Source organism: Cebus imitator, unplaced genomic scaffold (genome assembly GCF_001604975.1).
Source record: "Cebus imitator isolate Cc_AM_T3 unplaced genomic scaffold, Cebus_imitator-1.0 Scaffold0, whole genome shotgun sequence".
Classification (NCBI taxonomy): domain Eukaryota; kingdom Metazoa; phylum Chordata; class Mammalia; order Primates; family Cebidae; genus Cebus; species Cebus imitator.
In genome coordinates, this window is record NW_016107315.1 from 10,676,977 (window position 1) to 10,695,020 (window position 18,044).

Sequence of the window (18,044 nt, forward strand, 5' to 3'; positions counted from 1 at the left end):
TTAAGTCACCAGCTGAATTTACCCATAACAAGAGCGCCAGCCTGCCTTTTGAGGCTTTGAAACCAGGCACTGACTTCTCCTCTCTAGCCATTAAAGTCCTAGATGGGATCTTCTTCCAATAGAAGGCTGTTTTAGTTACATCAAACATCTGTGTTCAGTGGAGCCACCTTCTTCAATTGTCTTAGCTAGATCTTCTGGCTAACTTGATACAGCTTCTCCACTAGCACTTGCTATTTCATCTTGTACCTTTTATGTTATAGAGATGACTTCTTTCTTTAAACCTCATGAATCAAACTGCTAGTTTCAAACTTTTCCTCTGCAACTTCCTCCCCTCTCTTAGCCCTCAGAGAACTGAAGAGAGTTAGGGCCTTGCTCTGGATTAAGCTACGGCTTAAGGGAATAGTGTGGCTGGTTGGATCTTCTACCCACACCACTAAAACTTTCTTCGTATCAACAATAAGGCTGTTTCACTTTCTTACCATTCATGTGTTCATTGGAGTGGCACTTTTAATTTCCTTCAAGAACTTTTGTTTTGCATTCATAACTTAGCTAACGGTTAGGTGCATGAAGCCTAGCTTTCAGCCTATCTTGGCTCACTATGTCTTCCTCACTAAGCTTAATCATTTCCAGCTTTTGACTTAAAGTGAGAGACATACCACTCTTCCTTTCACTTGAACACCTAGTGGCCACTGTAATTAATCGGCCTAATTTCAATGTTATTGTGTCTCAGAGAACAGGGAAGCCCAAGAAGAGAGAGAGATGGGAGGATGGCTGGTAGGTGGAACAGTCAGAACACCTAGAACATTTATCAGGTAAGTTTGCTGTCTTATATGGGTGCTGTGTCTGGCACCCCAAAACATTTACAATAGTAACATCAAAGATCACTCATCACAGATCACCATAAAAGATAAATAATGACAAAGTTTAAGATCTTTTGAGAACTACCAAAATGTGACAGACAGACATGATGTGAGCATATGCTGTGGGAAAAACAGTGCAAGAGACTTGCTTGATAAAAGGCTGCCACAACCTTCAATTTGTAAGTAAACAAAAAACCCCGAAGATCTGAGACATGCAATCAAGTGCAATAAAATGAAATATACCTTTATTTTTTAAAAGGAATAAACCTAAAGCAATAACAAAACAGAATTTAAGGAATATGTACCAAATAGGTATACTTTCTTTCCTTTTTTTTTTTTTAACTGAACTTTAGGTTTGGGGTACATGTGCAGATCATGCAGGATTGTTGCATAGGTACACACAGGGCAATGTGGTTTGCTGCCTCCATCCTCCCGTCACCTACATCTGGCATTTCTCCCCATGTTATCCCTCCCCAACTTCCCCACCTACCCCACTGTCCCTTCCTTGGCCACCCCCCAACAGACCCCAGTGTGTGATGCTCCCCTCCCCATGTCCATCTGTTCACATTGTTCAACACCCGCCTATGAGTGAGAACATGTGGTGCTTGATTTTCTGTTCTTGTGTCAGTTTGGTGAGAATGATGGTTTCCAGATTCACGGAATGAATGGTTTCCAGGACATGTGTCCATGTCCCTACAAAGGACACGAACTCATCCTTTTTTATGGCTGTATAGTATTCCATGGTGTATATGTGCCACATTTTCCTTATCCAGTCTATCGTCGATGGGCATTTGGGTTGGTTCCAGGTTTTTGCTACTGTAAACAATGTTGCTGTGAACATATGTGTGCATGTGTCTTTATAATAGAATGATTTATAATCCTTTGGGTATATACCCAGTAATGGGATTGCTGGGTCAAATGGAATTTCTATTTCTACGTCCTTGAGGAAGTGCCACACTGTCTTCCACAATGGTTGAACTAGTTTACACTCCCACCAATAGTGTAAAAGTGTTCCTATTTCTCCACATTCTCTCCAGCATCTGTTGTCTCCAGATTTTTTAATGATCGTCATCTAACTGGCATGAGGTGGTATCTCAATGTGGTTTTGATTTGCATTTCTCTAATAATCAGAGATGATGAGCATTTTTTCATGTGTTTGTTGGCCTTATATATGTCTTCTTTTGAAAAGTGTCTGTTCATATCCTTTGCCCACTTTTGGATGGGATTGTTTTCTTCTTGTAAATCTGTTTTAGTTCTTTGTAGATTCTGGATATTAGTCCTTTGTCAGGTGGGTAGCTTGCAAAAATTTTTTCCCATTCTGCTGGTTGCTGGTTCACTCTAATTATTGTTTCTTTTGCTGTACAGAAGCTCTGGAGTTTAATTAGGTCCCATTTGTCTATTTTGGCTTTTGTTGCCAATGCTTTTGGTGTTTTAGTCATTGCCTATGCCTATGTCCTGAATGATTCTGCCTAGGTTTTCTTCTAGGGTTTTTATGGCGTTAGGTCTTATGTTTAAGTCTTTAATCCATTTGGAGTTAATTTTAGTGAAAGATGTCAGGAAGGGGTCCAGTTTCTGCTTTCTGCACATGGCTAGCCAGTTCCAACACCATTTATTAAACAGGGAATCCTTTCCCCATTGCTTGTTTTTTGCCAGGTTTGTCAAAGATCAGATGGTTGTAGATGCGTGGCACTGCCTACAGGGCTTCTGTTCTGTTCCATTGGTCTCTATCTCTGTTTTGGTGCCAGCACCATGCTGTGTTGATTACTGTACTTTTGTATTATAGTTTGAAATCAGGTAGCATGATGCCTCCGGCTTTGTTCTTTTTGCTTAGGGCTGTCTTGGCTATGTGGGCTCTCTTTTGGTTCCATATGTTAAGGTAGTTTTTTCCAGTTCTGTGAAGAAGGTCATTGATAGCTTGATGGGGATAGCACTGAATCTGCAAATTACTTTGGGAAGCATGGCCATTTTCACTATACTGATTCTTCCTAACCATGAGCATGGAATGTTTCTCCATCTGCTTGTATCCTCTCTCATTTCCTTGGGCCGTGGTTTGTAGTTCTCCTTGAAGAGGTCCTTTACATCCTTTGTTAGTTGTAGTCCTAGGTATTTTATTCTCTTTGTAGCAAGTGTGAATGGGAGTTTGCTCATAATTTGGCTCTCTTTAAGTCTGTTATTGGTATATAGGAATGCCTGTGATTTCTGCACATTGACTACGTATCCTGAGACTTTGCTGAAGTTGCTTATCAGTTTAAGGAGATTTTGGGCTGAGATGATTGGGTGCTCTAAATATACAACCATGTCATCTGCAAAGAGAGACGATTTGACTTCCTGCTTTCCTAAATGAATACCCTTTTTTTTTTTCTTGCCTAATTGCTGTGGCTAGAACGTCCAATACATATTGAATAGGAGTGGTGACAGAGGGCATCCTTGTCTAATGCCAGATTTCAAAAGGAATGCTTCCAGTTTTTGCCCATTCAGTATGTTATTGGCTGTAGGTTTGTTGTAAATAGCTTTTATTTTTTTGAGATATGTTCCTTCCATATCTAGTTTATTTAGAGTTTTTAGCATAAAGAGCTGTTGAATTTTGTCAAAGGCCTTCTCTGCATCTATTGAGATAATCATGTGGTTTTTGTCTTTGGTTCTGTTTATGTGGTGGATTAAGCTTACAGACTTGCGTATGTTGAACCAGCCCTGCATCCCCAGAATAAGCCTAATTGATCATGATGGATAAGCTTTTTGATGTGCTGTTGCAATTGGTTTGCCAGTATTTTATTGAAGATTTTTGCATCTATGTTCATCAAGGATATTGGCTTGAGGTTTTCTTTGTTGAGTCTCTGCCGGGTTTTGATATCAGGATGATGTTGGTCTCATAAAATGATTTGGGAAGGATTCCCTCTTTTTGTGTCATTTGGAATAGTTTCAGAAAGAGTGGTACCAGCTCCTCTTTGTACGTCTGGTAGAATTCAGCTGTGAACCCATCTGGACCTGGACTTTTTTTGGTTGGTGGGCTATTAATTGCTGCCTCAACTTCAGCCCTTGTTATTGGTGTGTTCAAGGTTTCAACTTCTTCCTGGTTTAGGCTGGGGAGGGCGCAAGTGTCCAGGAGTTTATCCAATTCTTCCAGGTTTACTGTTTTATGTGCACAGAGCTGTTTGTAGTAATCTCTGATTGTAATTTGTATTTTTGTGGAGTCAGTGATGATATCCCCTTTATCATTTTTTATTACATCTATTTGATTCTTCTCCCTTTTCTTTTTTATTAATCTGGCTAGCGGTCTATTTTGTTGATCTTTTTAAAAAAACAGCTCCTGGATTTGTTGACTTTTTGAAAGATTTTTTGTATCTCTATCTCCTTCAGTTCTGCTCTGATCTTATTTCTTGTCTTCTGCCAGCTTTTGAGTTTGTTTGATCTTTTTCCTCTAGCTCTTTCAATTTTGACAATAGGGTGTCGATTTTAGACCATTCCTCGCTTCTCATGTGGGCATTTATTTCCAAAAGTTTTCCTCTATACACTGCTTTAAATGTGTCCCAGAGATTCTGGTACGTTGTGTCTCCATTCTTGTTGGTTTTGAAGAACATCTTTATGTCTGCCTTCATTTCATTGTTTATCCAGTCAATATTCAAGAGCCAGTTGTTCAGTTTCCATGAAGTTGTGTGGCCCTCAGTTAGCTTTTTAATTCTGAATTCTAATTTGATTGCACTGTGATCTGAGAGACTGTTATGATTTACGTTCTTTTGCATTTGCTGAGGAGTGATTTACTTCCAATTATGTGGTCAATTTTAGAGTAGGTGCCATGTGGTGCTGAGAAGAAGGTATATTCTGTGGATTTGGGGTAGAGATTTCTGTAGATGCCTATTAGGTCCACTTGGTCCAGACCTGAGTTCAAGTCAGGGACATCCTTGTTAATTTTCTCTCTCGTTGATCTAATATTGACAGTGGAGTGTTAAAGTCTCCCACTATGATTGTGTGGGAGTCTAAGTCTCTTTGTAGGTCATTAAAAACTTGCTTTATGTACCTGGGTACTCCTGTATTGGGTGTGTTTATACTTAGGATCATTAGTTCTTCTCAATGCATTGATCCTTTTACCATTATGTAATGCCCTTGTCTCTTTTGATCTTTGTTGGTTTAAAGTCTATTTTATCAGACACTGGGATTGCAACTCCTGCTTTTTTTTGCTCTCCAATTCAATTGCTTGATAAATCTTCTTCCATCCCTTTATTTTTGGCCTATGTGTGTCCCTGCACGTGAGATGGGTTCCCTGAATATACGACAACAATGGGTTTTGACTTTTTATCCAATTTGCCAGTCTGTGTCTTTTGTTTGGGGCATTTAGTCCATTTACATTTAAGGTTAATATTGCTATGTGTAAATGTGATCCTGCCACTTTGATGCTAGCTGGATGTTTTGCCCGTTAGTTGATGCATTTTCTTCATTTTGCTGATGATCTTTACCATTTGGTATGTTTTTGGAGTGGCTGGTACTGATTGTTCCTTTCCTTGTTTAGTGCTTCTTTCAGGAGGTCTTGTAAGGCAGGCTGTTGGTCATGAAATCTCTCAGCAACTGCTTTTCCATAAAAGATATTCTTTCTCCTTCGCTTATGAAGCTTAGTTTGGCTGGATATGAAATTCTAGGTTGAAAGTTCTTTTCTTTAAGGATGTTGAATATTGGCCCCCACTCTCTTCTGGCTTGTAGGGTTTCTGCTGAGAGATCCGCTGTGAGTCTGATGGGCTTCCCTTTGTGAGTAATCTGACCTTTTTCTCTTGCTGCCTTTAGCATGTTTTCCTTCATTTCAACCCTGGTGAATCTGACAATTATGTGCCTTGGGGTTGCTCTTCTTGAGGAATATCTTCGTGGTGTTCTCTGTATTTCCTGGGCTTGAATGGTGCCTTGCCTTGCTAGGTTGAGGAAGTTTTCCTGGGTAATATACAGAAGAGTGTTTTCCAGCTTGGATTCATTCTCTCCATCACATTCAGGTACACCTATCAAACATAGATTAGGTCTTTTCACATAAACCTATATTTCTTGGAGGCTTTGTTCATTTCTTTTCACTCTTTTTTCTCTATTCTTGCCTTCTCATTTTATTTCACTGAGTTGATCTTCAATCTCTGATACCCTTTCTTCTGCTTGGTCAATTTGGCTATTGAAACTTGTGTATGCTTCGCGAAGTTCTCGTGTTGTGTTTTTCAGCTCCATCAAGTCGTTTATATTATTCTCTAGGCTGTTTATTCTTGTTAGCATCTCATCTAACCTTTTTTCTAGGTTCTTAGTTTCTTTGCATTGGGTTAGCACATGTTCTTTTAGCTCTGAGAAGTTTGTTATTTACCCACCTTCTGAATCCTGTTTCTGTCAATTCATCAGATTCATTCTCCATCCATCTTTGATCCCTAGCTGGTGGTGAGTTGTGATACCTTGGATAAGGAGAGGTGTTCTGGTTTTTGGTGCTTTCATCCTTTTTGCGCTGGTTTCTTCCCATCTTAGTTGTTTTATCTACCTGTGGTCTTTGTAGTTGGTGACTTTTGGATGGGGTCTCTGAATGGGCATCCTTTTTGTTGATGTTGAAGCGATTTCTTTCTGTTTCTTAGTTTTCCTTCCAGCAGTCAGGCCCCTCTGCTGCAGAACCACTGGAGGTCCACTCCAGACCCTGCTCACCCGGGGAACGCCCATGGGGGCTGCAGAACAGCAAGGGTTGCCGCCAGTTTCTTCCTCTGCTATCCTTGTCCTAGAAGGGTACCCACCAGATGTCGGCCTGAGCTCTCCTTTATGAGGTGTCTCTTTGGGTATACAGGGGTTGGGGAGTTGCTTGAGGAGACAGTCTGTCCCTTATAGGAGCTCAAGTGCTGTACTGGGAGCTCCACTGTTCTGTGCAGAGCTGCTGGGCAGGTACCTTTAAGTCTGCTGCAGCAGAAATCGTAGCTGCCTCTTTTCCCAGGAGCTGTGTCCTAGGAAGGTTGGCTTTATTTATAAGTTCCTGTCATGCTGCTGCCTTTTTTCATAGATACCCTATTCGGCACGAAATAGTCTAGTCACAGTCTGCCAGCAGAGGTGTTGCTGAGCTGTCGCAGGCTCTCCCCAGCTGCTGTGTGAACTGCCTCGGTAGTGGCAGACTGCCTCGGTAGTAGGGGACGTCCTTCCCCCCACTGAGCTGGATGATCCTGGGTCCAGCTGCACTTGCTGCGAATCTCTCAATCCAGAGTGTTTCAGATTGCTTGTTTTGTGGGGGTGGTACCCATCGAGCCAGATCACCTGGCTCCCTGTCTCAGCCCCCTTCCTTTCAGTTGATGGGCGGCTCTGTCTCCCAGGCATTCCGGGCACCAGTCGAATGGCCACCCAGACTTGTGTGAGTTCCTGTGCACTGTTGTGGCACTGGCTGAAACCGCCGCACTGAAAACTCATGGCACTTTTCGGCCCAGGAATCTCCTGGTCTATGGGCAGTGAAAAATTGTTTGGAAATGCGGTGAGCACTCACCCTCTGTGCTGTTCTTGCTGGGACTGCACTCTGGAGATGTTTCTATTCAGTCATCTTCTAAGTATACTTTCATACTGATAAAAGGTATAACTCATCATGTAAAATATATTAGAAATTTTTAATATCTTTATTGTCAATCATAGCTTGACAATACATGTATAAAGCAAAAATCGATTAAAATACAAAATTCAGAGATCAGAATAGGAGACTAGCATTCTCTCAGAAAATGACAGGTTAGAATAAAAACATGTAAGGGTACAAAGGAACAAACTGCATAATGCTTAACCTTAATTATGTATAAAAACTCTAAATATACAATTATTTTAATTACATAAAGATTAGTCACCATGGTATGAATTAACGTGTATCAAGCCAAAAAGAAAATCTACAAATAGTATCTGAAGCAGAAACCAATTGGGCATATTTATTAACTTCAATGTACTAAAATTAGAAGTTAAAAACCAGACAAGTAAAGAAAAAATAAATCTATCCATTTTGAATTTTTAAAAAAGAACACCTTTCTAAATAACTTTTCAGTTAAATAAGAAACCAAAGATAAATTTAGCAATAAATAACAACTGCAGAGTAAAACCCCTAGGATGTCATCAGATATCATGGGAGAGGGCATCATATATAGCATTAAATCCTTTTGTTCGAAATCAAAACACTAAAGAAATAAGCTTTTGATACATGATGGTATTAAAAGACAGGAAACCTCAAACATACTAGAAAGAATAAAGATGAAAGAAAAAAACAATGATATAGAAAACAAAAAGTACAGTTTATAAGTAAAATCAAAATCTGATTTTTTGAAAAGAATAATAAAACAGACAATTCTTCAGCTAAATCTCAATGCTGAGGACCAGTATACTATAAAATACTTATTAATTTTTTTATTTAGTAACTCTACAATTTAATATGACAGATTTTTAATTTCTGTGTATGCTCATTTTGCTAAACAAAAATCACTAATTTTGGCATGATAAACTAATCATATATTAACAGAAAGATACTTGTCCTTTTTTTAAAAAAAAAGCAATTCTATATTTATTTCAATCACACATCACACAATATGAATTGAAATAATTATAAATAATGAAAATAAAAAAGTTACCCATGAACTCCACCCAAGCCTACCTCACCAACACACAGTAATCATTTATCAGACTGGTGAACATCTTCCCAAGTGGTTTCTTTTCCTTTTTAAATGGCTTTTTAAAAGTTTTATTATGTAATATTTAAGATATAAGGGGGAAAACAGGACATTGCAATGAACCCCTGTGTACCCATCACCGAACTTAGAAAATAAACATCACCAATACAGCTGAAACCCTAGATATGCTTGCCCCTCAGAAGTAACCTATCTTGCTCTCATGGATTCTTCAGAGTTTACTATAGGTACTACATGTGCCACATGTACACATACTCCTAAACAATAAATAACACTGCTTTGTATGTCTTAAAATTTTATATGTTATATGTATTCTTCATCAAATTGCTTTTTTCCCCTTCAACAGTATGCTTGTGAGATCCAATCATGTTAGCAAAAATGTTTCATTAATTTTCACCATGTATAGAATTCAATAAGAATACTGAACAAATTATTCCCCTGATACATACCCAACAATGCTGTTAAAAGGGTTCTTCGAAAATTTCTTGTACACCTAAGTGAGAGCTACCCAGGGTGCATATGTAGGAGAGAACTGCTGGGTCACCAGGTGTGTACATCTTTAACTTTACAAGATACTGTCAAATTGTCTTCTAAATAGTACAAGAGTTCCTGATATCCTATAGTCTTACCAACACTTAGTTTTGCCTGACTTTAGTTTTTACCAATGTGAAAAGTATGAAAGAGTGTCTTATTTTTAATTTATTAAATTTGTACTAATGAGGCTGAAGATTTTTTCATGTTCAAGAGAAAACATTTGTGTTTCCTCTTCTGGAAATTCCTGGCTTCATTTTCTGATTAGAATGGCTCCACTAATTAAAAATCTCTGCTCAAATATTCCAATGAAAGATTTCAGTGAAGTCTGGTTATCTGCAGTAGGCAGAAACCACTCATTAACCCTTTCTTTTCTATAATAGTCTTAACATGAAAATCAGTGTCTTGGGGTATAGAGTATTTAATACAATATCAACACTCTTCCATGTTAAGTGCACCTTTGTCATTAATCCTTTAACCTGCATTTCAAATTGTCACAAATGCAAACAGAATACTCTTATGTATGAATCTGACATCATGTGCATGTAATATTAGTGCATTTTTCCCAAGTTTAAACTAACAAATTAAAAAGCTGACCATAACTTCAGATCAACAAATCCTCAAAACAATTAAGAACAAATTCCTACATATCTTCAAAACAAATACAATCGCAAGGAGACAAAGTTGACACAAACTGAAAGGCAGTAAATATTTCCATCACAAATAGATAAATCTTGACAAGAGCACAAGTGTATAAGAAGGTAGGTGGAAATGTTAGAGGTACCACAATTCCAGAATCCACCAGACAGAAAGCCTCTGCAAGTCAGTTTTCTATTCTGAACAATGAGATGGACAATAACAACCACACAGGTCACTGTGAAAAGTAAACAAGATAATATGGGAGTGCTATACCCGTACCTAATTTAATTCTATATTATGGATAAAAAATGAAGCAGAGTAGTCAAGCACTTGTTCAAGTTCACAGTTAATAAATGACTCCAATACCCAAATTATTTACATTGCTCTGTAATAGTCACAGTACCTTTCCAATATGGGTCTCTAATGATTGTCAAAGGAGATGGCTAAAGAAGAAAAATCTAAGATAGGAAAAGCATTCACACCTTTAAAAAAAATTACAATGAACAGAAAAGAGATTACCTTAAATGATAACTTACTCATTTTCCTTTGTACTCACAAATATACTTTAGACATTTGCCATCTAAAGGTTGAAATAAACAAATTGCCAGCTTTAGGAATATATGGCATTTATAAAACCCAATTTACCAGTTAGGATCAATATAACAGACATTCTCCAGAAATCATTTTTAGATAAACAATCGATTTGACCAACTCTAGCTGACAGAATTCAAATGGACAAATACTGGACAGAGGTTACCTACCTACTGCAGGTGCATCATATTCATCACCAAGCAGAATTTCTGGAGCAGAATATGCAAGAGATCCACAGCTTGTAGTGAGCTTCTTCCCTGGTTGAAATTTGTTGCTGAACCCAAAGTCTGTCAACTTTACAAGACCTTGTTTTTCAAAGAAGACTACATTCTCTGGTTTTAAGTCTCTGTGAACCACATGGAGTTTATGGCAATAAGATATAGCATGAACTATCTGCGCAAAGTACTTCTTGGCCAAGTCTTCGTTAAGACCCTCCTCATGTTTCATTATATAATCAAACATATCTCCTCCATCCCCAAGTTCTAAAATAAGATATAGTTTGGTCTGGGTGTCAATAACTTCATAAAGGCGGACAATGTTAGGATGCTGCACTAGTTTCATGCATCTCACTTCCTGGAAAAGATGACCGGTAGCTAGAGTGTCCAGTTTTGTCTTGTCAATAACTTTTACTGCCACCTTTTCACCTGTAAAGACATGCCTGGCAAGTTTAACCACAGCAAAATGACCTCGACCCAAGGTTTTATCCAGATCATATAATCCAGCAATCTTTCCATCATACCCTCTCTTAAATCCTGCCATGCTGGTCCAACAGAAGAAAAAATATTTAGACAGTTTGAAATAGATCTTCTCATATAAGAATATCTGGCGAATACAAAAAAATCATTTTCAATGTCGTCATGGATATCTACAAAATAAGAGGAGAAACAAAATTAAGTTTCTGTGACTCTTCTTCACATACTTTAAAATCTTTTTTTTTTTTTTTTCTCATTTTAAGAGAAACTTGAAGAAAACAAATTGAGATATAAAATGAGTCAGGGTCATTCATAACAACCTATTTCTATATTTAGTTTATGTTACAAAGGCTGAGAATTTAAATAACATATTAAATTTTTACAAACTGAAAAAAAATTAATTGGAAGCAACTTTTTGGTGATGTCAGAAAAAAGAAAATTTTATAAGCATGTTTAAAAAACAAACATTTTCCAAAAGTAATTTTAATTAGTATCTTAAAAAAATAAGGCGAGAGCTGACAAGGGAAAACACAAAGAACAAACATTTGGACAGAAACCCAACAACTTTTCGGTTTCCCCAAGACCAACATTTCCTTTAAGTGCAAAAAACGTCCATTCTGTGAAGCTTTCTCCAATTCTCCCAGCTGGGATTACCTTCTCTCCTCAACATTTCCAGAGCACCGTGAGATACCTCCATCTTGTGTGGTCTTATTCTACAGGTATTTGGGTACACTGTCTCCTCCATTCTAGCAGTAGAAGGTTCTTGGGGATTTTCTATTCTAAGGCTCTACTTTTTCTTCTACTTTCCCCCAACACCTAGTACAGTGCTCACAAATAGCATGTAATCAAAACTTTTATTAAATTTTGAAATGCAACTTTTTCCAAAAGGTTTAGGAGGTAATTGTTTGCTCTTGGATCACTACTGTCTAGGATAAGCATCTGGCACATAGTAGGTACTTAACACATAGTAAACATATTAACATTGACTTTTTGAACTTAATAAATTTTTTGAGGAGGTTCTAGGTATGTGGTAGTAGGTACTTAATAAATGTTTGCTAATTTACTGGTACTTATCAATTATGCTGATTTTTAATGATCGTTTTCCAACTCTCAATCGCAACCCACCACAACGTGATGATATTCCAAGAGTAAACAGGCATGCATTCTTAGAGATGATTAAAGTCTTAGACCATTAGGTTTTTAAGAACCACATTTCATACTGTACTTAAAATTTTCAGCTTTTATAATGAATGAATATAAATGACACTGACTCAGAAAAACAAACAAACATATAAAATTACACAAGTTTACAACGCAACTTTAAATCTCACAGACTGAACCCTCACCTTTTTCTGACCATCATTTAATAGAACTGAGTAACAAAATCCAACGAGGAATATAGTAACCTCCTAAGGCTACCTCTGTCTCCTGTGAATCCATATCTATCCCTTTGGTGAAGTTTTTTCTAATGCTCTCAATATACAGTTTCACATTTTCAGTTACATATTAAGAGCATTAATTACTGAGTCCACTTAGATAAAACTAGCCCCCAAAAATGAAATTTGACATACAATAGGTAAGCTTTTTTAATTTTTAAAAACTGTTATTTATTTTTATTAGAGACCGGTTATGTTGCTCAGGCTGGTCTTGAACTCCTGGCCTCATGCAATTCTCCTGCCTTGGCCTCCCAAAGTGCAAGGATTACAGGCTTGAGCCACTATGCCTGGCCAGTCAGCACTGGTCTCATTTTTATAGCCAAGGCAATAGACTGTTCCAGGTACAAAATGACACTAATTACAAAAGCTAGGATTCATGCCTAATTCATAAATTTCAAAGCCCACACTCTTTATATACATTTGGCCCCTCTAATCAGTAATGCCCCATTTACGATAACATAATCTTAAGAGTTAAAATACCAACTATAAAAGAAGCATAAAGTCATTATTACATTTATACCACTTCAGAAATGATCTGAATTACATATGACCTCACAAAATTTATACAAGTTCAATTATAAGTTTAAAAAGTCACTGTTAACATGTTTACTGATAGTCTTTTGCATTTTAGTAATTATTATAATAATAAATAGCACTATACTACCATTTACTGAATGAGTATTACACATCAGTCACATACCAAATGCTTCACATCATCCTATTCGATCCTCACAATTTCCCTCAGAGACAGCAATTTTTAGCCCCATTTTGAGGCACAGTAACTTGGCCTAGGCTACATGGCCAGTATGTAAAAGAGCTGGATTGAAACCCAGGTCTGCCTGACACCAAAGTCTGTGCTTTAAAACTCTATACTAACTGTGCCTGCAAATTGATTTCAGAACCAAAACTAAACTATTAATCCTGCTATTAAGATTTTCAAACTTTTAAGATTTTTAAGTAAGAAACCAATACAATGCCTAGGTGTCGGGGAGGGGTGAAGCCAATTTCTTCTATATGTATATTATCCCTGTCATCTGAGCTAATAATTTTAATGACAGGATTAACAAGAAAATCCAAATCAAAAAACCTTGCTTTATTCGGACAGTAGTTCCCCAAAAAAACCTTTAATTTGAGTATATTTAATTTTCAAATATAAAAACTCTAGGGGGACAGGAAACTATCTTTAAATATTTAGCTTCAGTTAATTACAAGGGCAACAATTATGCTTAAAATTCTACCCAAGTCTGTCTATGTTTCTATTCCATAAGCTTGCAAATGCCGCTTTAGCTTTCAAAACACATTCCTTCAGGATGCCCCCAAGTTATGTAACTTTGTTCTTTTCATCTATCATTTTAGTTAGATGTATTCCTGGAAAGTGACATATAAATCAGATTTTATAAATGAATCTGATTTTTAAAAATAAAACTGTTTTATTACAAAAACAAATGAAAACGTTTCTTTTTCAGAGCCTCACACACCCAGAGATAACTACTATTAAACCTTGATGTGGCCGGGCGCAGCAGCTCACGCCTGTGATCCCAGCACTTTGGGAGGCCGAGGCAGGCGGATCACAAGGTCAAGAAATCAAAACCATCCTGGCCAACACAGTGAAACCCCGTCTCTACTAAAAATACAAAAAAATTAGCCGGGCGAGGTGGCACGCACCTGTGGTTCCAGCTACTCGGGAGGCTAAGGCGGAAGAATTGCTTGAACCCAGGAGGCGGAGGTTGCAGTGAGCCGAGACTGCGCCAATGCACTCCAGTCTGGTGACCCGTTTCAAAAAAAAAAAAACAAAAAAAAAAAACCTTGATATTTCTCTTCCCAAACCTGTGCCAACAAGAGGGCACAGTGAAATAACTTCTAGTCTATAGCAAGCTCATGGAAAAGAATCTGATTGGTCTCTTCACAATGACAGTACTTTATAGTGAAACATTCACTCATACTATCAAATAATTCAGTTTTGTATAAGCACCCCTTTTCCAGAGTCTATGAAACCACAATTAAATTGTAAGCTAAGAACAGGACATTACGATTAACTGAAAGTTGAGACAAAAAAATATCCTTGTTAGTGAACATGTTTTTAAATACTAATCTACTGTCTAATCCTACTATCAAGTACATTTTGAGTAAGAGTACAAAGTAACTAAATCGTTTTTTTGATCTTTAAGGATCTTTCAGTTCCCAAAAGTCATTCTGAACATCAACGCCGAATGTTAAAATGTGGCTTATGTAAAGCAAAGGTGAATTTGTACTGTCTCCAAGACATACCCTGCAAACTGCATACTGAATAATCCTTGTTATCACAGTGTTTTCTTAGTTGCTTCTTTTTCCTAAAAGAAAATACAGAAAAAGATTTACGTTTAGTTCTATTTGTTTGAATTTTGCTTAAAATCAAAATATATACTCTAAAGCTGGATCTAGACAAATGTATAAAAATAGTAAATTTGTTTTAAGTAACCCAGTCTCCCACTATTATCCTTCTGCCTTCTAGGAATTACAACTCCTTTAAGCAACCTTTGGTTAACAGAGATTTCAGGGTGAACAGAGATTTTTCCAGGTAGACAGGCCAGAAAAATTATTCCATTGGAAAGAAGAAATAATAATGAACAACAATACAACTGCCATTTTTTAAATGCCTCCTGGGTAACAGGCCCTAAACTCACATTTCACTGAATCCTCCCCATGAAACTGCATGGTAGGTACAATGAGGCTCGACTTGCCTAAGAAGCAGCAGTCTCTAGCTCCAATCATGCTCAGCCTGGCGTCAAAGCCACCCCATCTCTAGGAACCCCTACAGACTCATGAAACACTCAACTACAGCAGCCAAGGAGGCCAACCTTTACAACACACTGTCCTCTAGAAGGCAAGTAGAAATCACTTATGATGCCAGCATCAGGGATCACACAAAACACCTTCACCATCAGAGGCCTGCCACTTGATAGTAACAAAGAAACTATCACCACAAACAAAAAGGATGTGAGCAAATTACTTACATACAACTTTGTGGCAGAATGAGGGAATACTAGCCAAGGTAGACTTGCAGGTCTTTCCATGAAAATGAACTATTACATGAATAGCAGAAAGGCCTACACGTTCACATTACATCAACATAATTTACACTATACACTAAGGGTGAGAGGTGTTCAGGTAAAGTTACAATGCACTTGGAAGAAAAGGAATGCAAGGGAATGGGGGAAACAAGATAAGAAAGGTGAAAGGAGGAGGAAAGGTGGTTGACCTCTGGAATTGAAAGCAAGTATCCTACCAGGAATGAGGGAACAAGGAGCAACAGTTCTGCAGCACACACAGGGCTGACAAAGCCATGGGCACAGGTCCTTATCTATTGACAGATGAACTCTGGGATGCCTACCTGACTGGTCCTTCAGCTCCAAGAGGGATATGGTAGCTCCTTCCACTATCCTTGCATGCAGGGGCTTTTTCCAACAGCCCGTTTCATCCCTAGTCTCTGTGGCAAAGCGGCGTGGTAGTACAGTGATAAGTACTGGTTCTAAAGACCAAGGACTGCATTTGAATCCCCGCTCACCAATCACTAGCCAAGAAACTCAGTAAGTTACCTTGACCTCTCTGTATGGTCAGTTTCTTCATTAGAAAATATTAGAATAAGAATACAATCTCATAGGATGCAGTGAGGATCAAATGAGCTAATATAGCTAAAGAGTTTAGAATAGTACCTGGCACAGAATAAGGATTCTGTAAATACCAGCCGCCACCACCACCATCATTGTTAGTGATGTTTCTGTCATCCAAGCAGCAATTCCTTCAGTTGTTTACCCTACTTCAAGAGAATGAATTTACCAAACTATTATCTCTCTTTTGCTTTCATAAGAGAGAACAATTCAGAAACTGAACTGTTGTTCAATTTCCTAAAATAAATTAAATTGAAAATGAGTGCTGTAAGATGTAGGAAATAATGTCTCTAGTTAGGCATCAAAGTCTGGGGTTTATCAATAAAACATCTCATAAAATCTAAGTATTTGCTTTTAAAATATTAAGATAATTTCCTATCAAATTTAGTCTTACAAAAAGGATTTAATACTCCTTTACCTTTTTTCACATCAAATATATTCTTATAGAAAATCTCAAAAACGATTATGAAAAAAAAATCTGTTTAGTTCAAGAGAAAAATACAATTAGAATATAAAGATTGGCAAAAAACGGGGCGGGGGAATTTTGAAAAAAACATCCGATCTTTTAAGATAGCATCTGTTCACATTTTGGTATACATTCTTCCTAATCATTTTCTATTTATAATATATGCCCAGACACAATTAAAAAAAAAAATAAAATGGGATAATACTTAGGGGCTTGGGGGATGTCAGAGTAAAAACAGATTTGTGGCCATGCATGGTGGCTCACACCTGCAATTCCAGCACTTTCAGAGGCTGAGGCGGATGGATTTTGAGATGAGGAGTTTGAGACCAGCCTGACCAATATGGTAAAACCCCTTCTCTACCAAAAATCCAAAAACTACCCGGGCGTGGTGGTGTGTGCTTGTACTCCCAACTACTTGGGAGGCTGAGGCAGAACCTGGGAGATAGAGGTTGCTGTAAGCCGAAATCATAGCACTGCACTTCAACCTGGGGGACAGAGCAATGGTCCATCTCAAACAAAAAAAAGAAAAAAAAAAAAAGTAACTATTTTCACAATACTTCTCTCCAAAGAGCAAGTTGGAAAAGTTAATACAAGTTCACTTTAGAAACTTTAGTAATTACAAAAAAGCACAAAAAAAGAAAATAAAAATCACCTATAATCTTATCTAGGATGATTTCTCTTCAGGTCTGAGTGTACATCCTTTATACTTATGGTTCTTTACAAAGCTAAGATTTTGGACATGAAATTTGATCATTACTTTTTCCTCTACTTTATAAAGCAAACATTTTCCCATGCTTGATCATTACTTTTTCCTCTACTTTATAAAGCAAACATTTTCCCATGCACTAAATTCTTCTAAATCAGTATTTTTAATGACTATACAGCTAAGATAACATGTTTTTAAACAGCAACCACTAAAACAGGCCATTCTAAAGCAACCTTCTTATTTAGCACAGGTACTAGGCTGGACCTAAATGAAACAGGCCAACTTGCCAAGAGTGCTCATAATATAAAAACTTGTGTCTGAGAAACAAGCACCATTAAGTGTCGCAAGAATATACTGATGTTCTCCCACTAAAGAGAACAGAAGCAACTGAAGCATGTGGGTGTGGCTGGAGAAGAGGAAGGAAGTGTGGGTGGCCCTACACACGTTTTGCAAGCTGCTGAAAACAGTTGTAGAACCAGCTTCTGCTAAACCTACTATCAATTTGGAATTCACCCTGTTATTCCTGTTAAAACTCACTTTTAGCGTTTCATCAACATCATCACCATTGCAGTCTCATCTGTACATCAAACAAATGCCTCTTCCTCACACCTCTTAGAAAGAGGTAGGGACAAAAGAGTATGCTAAACAAAGGCAGCTCTGCTTGGATACCACTCTGAACCAATCCATGGCATGAGAAAGTACAGGAGTTGAACAAAAAGGGCTGTGTGCAAAAATTCTACTACTTCTACAGTTTAGTAATACACATTTTGTTTAGAGTGTAAGTTTTCCTCCAAAATCAGACAACCAATATTCCTCTCCAACATACTAACGGCTTAAAA

The 18,044-nt window shown here is 37.6% G+C and overlaps 1 protein-coding gene across 4 annotated transcripts in view; it reads right to left on the reverse strand.

Moving 5' to 3' along the window:
* The window catches only part of SNRK (SNF related kinase), a 71,407-nt gene that overhangs the window by 42,135 nt on the left and 11,228 nt on the right, over positions 1-18,044 (reverse strand). For 2 of the 4 annotated variants that reach the window (XM_017522525.2, XM_017522533.2), the window contains 2 exons: positions 14,655-14,716; positions 10,429-11,123 (listed from right to left, as the gene is read on the reverse strand). In XM_017522525.2, the coding sequence (XP_017378014.1) occupies positions 10,429-11,017 (589 nt within the window). In that variant the 5' untranslated portion in view covers positions 11,018-11,123; positions 14,655-14,716. The remainder of the gene's footprint in view (positions 1-10,428; positions 11,124-14,654; positions 14,717-18,044) is intronic. The other 2 variants (XM_017522547.2, XM_037733562.1) reach the window with 1 other exon arrangement.